This window comes from Octopus bimaculoides, chromosome 4 (genome assembly GCF_001194135.2).
Source record: "Octopus bimaculoides isolate UCB-OBI-ISO-001 chromosome 4, ASM119413v2, whole genome shotgun sequence".
Lineage (NCBI taxonomy): Eukaryota > Metazoa > Mollusca > Cephalopoda > Octopoda > Octopodidae > Octopus > Octopus bimaculoides.
The window spans coordinates 18,468,573-18,476,109 of NC_068984.1; the positions used below are offsets into that span (position 1 = coordinate 18,468,573).

The 7,537-nt window shown below is 34.3% G+C and overlaps 1 protein-coding gene across 1 annotated transcript in view; it reads left to right on the plus strand.

Annotated features, from left to right (window-relative positions):
* Positions 1-7,537, plus strand: part of LOC106881370 (kinesin-like protein KIF13A) — a 696,895-nt gene that overhangs the window by 548,882 nt on the left and 140,476 nt on the right. The window contains 2 exon segments of the mRNA XM_052966922.1: positions 5,062-5,221; positions 5,316-5,357. Of these exon segments, the coding sequence (XP_052822882.1) occupies positions 5,062-5,221; positions 5,316-5,357 (202 nt within the window).

The following is a 7,537-nucleotide window of genomic DNA, read 5'->3' on the forward strand; positions in this document are numbered from 1 at the left end:
TTATGTCTATTTTTGGTACTGTTTTTGATTCTTCTTCAAACCTTTACTATATATTATTCCCATCAAACAATGGTATTAGAATGTTTGGAACTTTTTGGTTTCTTTTGTTTGTTCGTTTTCGAGGTTTTTTTCTTTTTTCCTGTTACCAATTATTTTAAGATGTTACAAACTAGAAATAACTATTTTAAAAGTTAAAAATAAAATTTTGTACATACTATATTTATATATTTTCTCTCGCACCTTATATTGCCTTTCCTTAAAATTCTTGCAACTAGTTTGCTTCACCTCCTGCCACCCTCTATTAAAAATCATTGATTATAACAGAATCATATCCTGTTTCCACCTTCTGTCTCTGTTTCTGCTCCTGCTCCCTCTACCATAGTTTTCATTCTTCGTCTCCTGCCTGTGCGGAAAATGATATTCCCAAAATAATGGATGCTTGGAAAAACTGCAGTAATGTTCAATTAATGGAACATCACCTATCTTTCACAGTCACCTGTTGACACTAAAATTCATATCTTGAAATAATGTCTGATTATAAATTCAAACTTTTTTCCCCGCTTCTAGATTTCAATCACATGTACTCCCGCACACATGCCCAAGCTTAGATGATGTGTCTACTCACACATATGGCCATGCATAGACCATATGTATCTGCACACACATATTTCCACACATACATTATATCGTTGTCTGCTCACCCATATGCCCAATCATGCACTACATACATACATATGTTCATACCATGCGACTACTTCAGTGTTATATCTGTCAATAAGTATTGATTTCTCTTGACTAGGTTCAAGTCCAGTTTTTGTTATAGCTGGCTGTTGTTAGAGTTGGTTAAACCAATGCCAGTTTATTACTGGCAAATATTTTGTTGGCCTTGAAGGAATGAAAAGTAATGCTTATTCTAATGTAATTTGAACATAAATGTTGTGGCATAAAAACACAAGACATACACTGTAATACATTTAGTAAGATGTTTATTGTTACTGCCTACTTCAATGTTAAAATAACTATTGGAATTTCTTTGTTTGGAATGTTATTTCTTGTATTTTTGCACTTTTTTTTTTATTCTGTTATGAATGAGTCAGAAGAGGAAATGCTGTAGCAGTCATGACTTTTGTAAGCCACACTACTAGACAGATGAGATTGCATGAAGGTGATATCCATCCTGAATTATCTGTCTCAACAATGTGGATGTGGGGTGGCATCAGTAGGTTAATCATAATGCTTGCCACAGTGTGAACTCTGCTAAAGGCACCCAAGAACAAGATGAGAAGTGTGCTGTTGTTCAGTTCCTCCCTCCTAATCCCTGGATAGCTTGTTGTTGTTGGCACTCTGTCGCTTACGACGTCGAGGGTTCCAGTTGATCCGATCAGCGGAACAGCCTGCTCGTGAAATTAATGTGCAAGTGGCTGAGCACTCCACAGACACGTGTACCCTTAACGTAGTTCTCGGGGATATTCAGCGTGACACAGAATGACAAGGCTGACCCTTTGAATTACAGGCACAACAGAAACAGGAAGTAAGAGTGAAAGAAAATTGTGGTGAAAGAGTACAGCAGGGTTCGCCACCATCCCCTGCCAGAGCCTCGTGGAATTTTAGGTGTTTTCGCTCAATAAACACTCACAACGCCCGGTCTGGGAATCGAAACCGCGATCCTATGACTGCGAGTCCGCTGCCCTAACCACTGGGCCATTGCGCCTCCCCATCCTTGGATAGCATACTTAAACTAAAAGACATTCCAGCTGTGACCATTACATAGTTCTGAATTATCACTAACTTCAGTGTTTAACCCCAGGACAATGGTTTTTTTATCAGGCAATTAGGTTGTATTGATGGTAATCATCTCAGCCGAGATCAGCAATTGGCACACGACTATGGCTCGGCATATATTTACATCAATCGCTTTAAAGGATGCACTGTTTGTTTATGTAAACTGTCATCACTATGAGTTCTGTAAATTCAATGAAACTGGTGTAGCTGGATTCAACTGTAAATTCCGTGAAGGACTAGAAGAATTCACTGAACGTGTACGAATTTGATTGGAAGTCATAGTGCAAATGGTGGTTACACTACCTTTTCCACTATGACTTCCTATCAAATTCCTACATGTTTTTATACTATTATGGTGATGAAGTCTCGAACTGAGTTGGAAATATTTACATGAAGAGTCTAACAAACCTATCAGATACCTTGAAATTTACACAGCGGCCTTTATTATTGATTTCATAAGTGATAGCAGATATTTATATCAACTGGTACATAAAAAGGTACAAAACCACAGCAGATAGAGCTGCATGTATTTTCGTCATCTGATTCAAAGTGAATACATGGCGGACGCACGTAAATTTACATCAATTGATGTTATGGAGTTAATGTGTGTTATTCCCCCCCCCCTAAATTTGTGAATAATAGCATAGTGCAGTTGAGTACAGGTTTCTGAGAGACTCATCACTGTTCCATTGCATTTCTGACTGTCGGGATGACAAGGAAGGGTTGTGCATAACAATAGGCTTTGTTCACCAACGTTCACAGTTTTCTCTAATATACACATACAAGATATAAATAGTGTGTTTGTGTGTGTGTAACTGTAGACATTGCTGTGGTTAAAAAGTTCACTTCACAACTACATAGTCTCAAATTCAATATTACTGCACAACATTTCTTCTGCTATGGACTTGGATGATTTAAAGTCATAAGAGGAAACTGCATGAACCCTTACCAAAACAAACAATCGGAGCCTAGGCAGCCCTCCAGCTAGCTATCTCCTATCAAACTATCCAACCCATGCCAGTATGGAAAATAGACATTAAATGATGATGATGATGATGATGATGGGATGTCCATCGATGTTTATAGATTCTGTATTCATCATCATTCGAGTGAAGTGGTTCTGATGTTGACATTATGACTGGTCACTCTACATTTTCAAAGACTTGTGGAATAAAGATGTCCCTTACTAGAAAAACAAGTAAGGATTGGCAGTAGGAAGAGTATCAAGCTGTAAAATCATTCCCTAAATTCATCTCCATCCAAATCCATAGCAAAATGGATTTTAAAACGAAGAAAATTAAATATAAATGGCAGGCTTCCAAACAGTTTCCTACAGTTGTTCCCAAGGTAATATTTCCTCATGAGCTGACATATTTATGCAGAATAATGGAATTGAATAGGATTACTTATATGACAGAGACACTCACAACTCTCATGTGACATCAAGACAAGGAGACACAAACACACACACACAATGGGTTTTTGTTCAATTTCCATCTGCTGCATCCACTAACAAGGTTATGGTAGAGGAATCAAGGTACCACACAGTGGAACAGAACCCTAAGCTATATAGTTGGAAGGTAAACTTCTTAACCACACAGCCACACCTGTGCCCATAATAAAAAAATTCAATTCCAAATTTCAACTCACAAAAATAATGCTGTCTTCATTTGTCTTGGAGACAGACGAAGACAGCATTATTTTTAGATTTTACAGATCATAATCTTCATTAAAATTTTGACAATATTTTCACACTGAATTTTCCATCTTTAGTACAGTCTGGATATTTCTATGCAATCAAATAGTGACTGTTATTGAAGTGAATGTTTTTCCAGATGGATTGCATTTAGCAATCAGTTTTTCAAGTTGGCATTCTTCTAAGGTTGGGAGAATGACGTGTCTTGCCTGAGCAAATAAGATTCTCTTATTTTCTTCACTTTCACATGACATTTGGGTTTTCTTTGGTGCAAGGCAATTTGTGTTCTTTCATTTTTCTTTTTTTTTTTTTTTTCTTTCTTACAGAAAAGCTGTCTATGCTTTTGAATTTCATAGCTCATTTTCTATAACATCTTATAAAGCCGTATAATTCATGCATGAAACTACAGGCTTGTACATGTGTATTTGTATGTACCTATTGCCTGCCTTATCCATTCTGAAATACTAAATACCAGAATTTCTTGTGAACTGCTTATGACATGTAATCTTGGGTGTAAAACAAAAATAAAATAATCGATATTTGTCCATGTGTAACTTGAACTAGTTTCTATGAGCTTTCATCTTTTGTAATTTGGTTGTGGCTGTGTGGTAAGAAGTTTGCTTCTCAAGCACATGGTTCCAAGTTCAGTCCCACTGCATGGCACCTTCGTCAAATAGCCTCAGGCCAACCATAGCCTTATAAGTGGATTATTTCGTAGACAGAAACTGAATGAAACCCAACATATGTGTATATGTGTGTGTCTTTGTCCCCTGCTACTGGTGTCGGCGTGTTTACATCCCTGTAACTTAGGGGTTCAGCAAAACAGAATGATAAAATAAGTACCAACCTTAAAATAAAAATAAATGTTGGAGTCAGTTCATTTGACTAAAAATTTTTCAAGGCAGTGCCCCAGTATGGCCACAGTCGAATGACTGAAACAAGTAAAAGATAAAAGATTCCATTACAAGAAAAGATAAAAATTACAGTGTGAATGGAACGTTTGTTGTTCTAAGTCTTCTAAAAATGATCTCAATAATTATGTTGGTTTGTCTCCTCCCTCTCTTGAATGCATTCCAATTTCAAATTGATAAAGTTGATTATTCAATTGTAGAATCAACAAAACTGATAGAACACTAGTTGAAAAGCAAAAGTTTGAGAGATTATATACAAAGAGCAAAGATGTCAGTCTTGCAAAGCTCAGCTCTCAAGTAAATTTAATGTGTAATTTCTTTAACTTTGTTAAAGAAAATGATACATGCCAAAAAAAAATGAAAAATATAGCAAAATTCTTATTATTCATTTCTATCTTCTTTTTTATATTTATTAAATTCAATATTTCTTAAGTAAATTCACTAGGAGAAGACTTATAATGCTTTGATTTGACTATCAGCTATTGGGTAACTAATTAATTGAACTTGTATGGCATCTTTTCATTTCTTTTCAATCGCATATTATTACTGATTTGTTAAAAAGAAATCATTTACAAAGTAATTGTTTTAAAATTTGATAACATATTTGTATTTTATTATTATTATTATTATTATTATTATTATTATTATTATTATTTTGTCCTATTATTGTAGAACCTGTGTCAATGGCTCTGTGATACATCAGAAAACCAAAGTCAGAAATGGCGACCGAATTCTTTGGGGGAATAACCATTTTTTCCGGATAAATCTACCAAGACCCAACAGTAAGCTTGAAAATGTTTTCTACATCGGATATTATGTATAGTTGTTGTTGGTTGTTTCTATATTTGTGTGTAAACCTTATGAAAAACCAGCAGCCTATCCAGGGAGAGACTAATTTCACATCTGTTTCATGCTGCAGAGCTTAGAACTGATCTGAACTTCGCAATGACGTCAAACAACAATAAATCCTAGTTTGCTCCAAATATATCAAAACTGTCTAAAATATTCCTTAACCCTTTAGCATTTAAACTGGCCATATCCAGCCAAAATATTCTACCTGATTTATGTTCAAATCAGTTAGATCAGGCCTTTCACACCTACCCTACAATGTTATTCTAAAAGTAAGCAATCACATCATCAAAATCTCAGAGCAACAAGGTAATGCCTGATTAATTCAAAACAATGTTAATAAGTATTACATTTGATGGAGAAATCTGAATGTTAAAGGGTAAAATATTATTTTATAACCTAATTCTGTATTTATTTGATATATGCATGGGTGTTTATATCTGCAACTGTATGCACAAATGTGCAGTGGTCAGTTTCTCCTGTCAGCAAATCATCTGGGCACTTTGTGCCTTTACATACATATGCTATATGCATTCCCTTACTTTAAAAGCAGGGAAAGGTTAGCATCGTGAAAGCCATCCTGCTGTAAAACAATGCCTCAAATAATATACTCATCCAACTCATGCAAAAATGGATGTAAAACAAAGAAAACCTCTTGCAAATTATTATATGTATTGTTTCTATTTTTATTTGCAAAAAAAAAAGAAAATTAGAAAAGTTAGTATGTAGCACATATATATATATATATATATATATATATATATATATATATATATCAAATCCATCTCCTGAGAGGTTTGCATAGTAAAATTCTGCTGTTAAATGGCCTATAATGTAAAAACTTCTAACTGTTTTTATGCATGTTAAGTATATTTGTAGTATACTTAAATTTTGAACATGTGATTCGTATCAATTAGTAGAATCCTGATATATATAGCTTTATATCTAGAAAAAAAAATATATGTGTGTAACATATATATAACACCCACCAACAACTCACAAATGAACCATAAACAAATTTATAACACAGACACACACCTACAATTGAAAGAAATACAAACACCATGCTTACAACCAATGCAAAAACAAAAAAAAAACATTGGACAAACACTAGCACAGATACACACACACTCACACACCAACCACCATTACTGAGTTGTAACAGTTTCACCTGAAGATCACAGTGGTGTGAAACTACAGTCATGAGACTTTTAGTTTGAATTTCAATAACAAAAACAACACTCTGTGTGTGTGTGTGTGTATGTTCAAAAAAAGTCTTAAATGAAACTTTATTGCAAGTTTTATTTACTTGTTTCTTACTCTGACCCCTCTCTGAAACCCCATACTCCACCTTGAGTCTGTAGAATTAAAGAAATAAAGAGAAATATCTCAGATGTTGAAGAGTGGAAAACTTACAACAGCTTACTTTTATTCTCGGACATGATCCTCATTTGGAGCAAAACCTTCTGTAAACAGTAAGGGAATACTTTTTGGTGTTCATTACTCTTGTGATATTACATTTCAAGTTAATGATGTTTAATCACACAAAATAATATTACCCTTTGACATTATATCATTTATAGCATATTTGTTAGGGATTTAACTTTTCGCAGAAACACAACCCCTAATTTCTCTATTTCTTGGCTTCCCCATAAAGAAGGTTACTAGCAGCCCCTGTAATGTTTGTTTTTTTACCATTTCCAAAAGTTTACTAGTGCTAACGTATTTTTCATATTTTACGCGCACACACACACAATATATACAAACACACACACACACAATACATACACACAAACAAACATGTGCATACACATACACGCTGACACACACACAGTAGGCACAATGTAGATGTAACAATATCGACAAAAGCAAATTTTGATATTTCCAGATTATATGGCTGGTTGAATTGATAAGATCTAATATTTGCTCAGGTTGAGTAGACATTTTAGTTAAATCTGTATTTGACATTATCAAATCCGTCTCCTGAGAGTGAGAGAGAGAGAGAGAGAGAGAGAGAGAGAGAGTTACATAGTTTATAATTCAGGTGTTAAATGACCTATAATGTAAATGTTTTTAGAATTTTCACGTTTAACTCTTTCATGCCTTTCAAGTATATTTCTGATATACTTAAATTTTGAACATGTGGTTCATATCAATTAGTTGAATCCCAATATAGTTTATAGCTAGATCGATATTCATACTCTAAAACTTAGCATTGAAACTTACCGTAATCCTTTCATATTAAATCTAGTTGTAACAATCTTTAAGTAAATAGTTTATATTCTTATCAACCATAAAA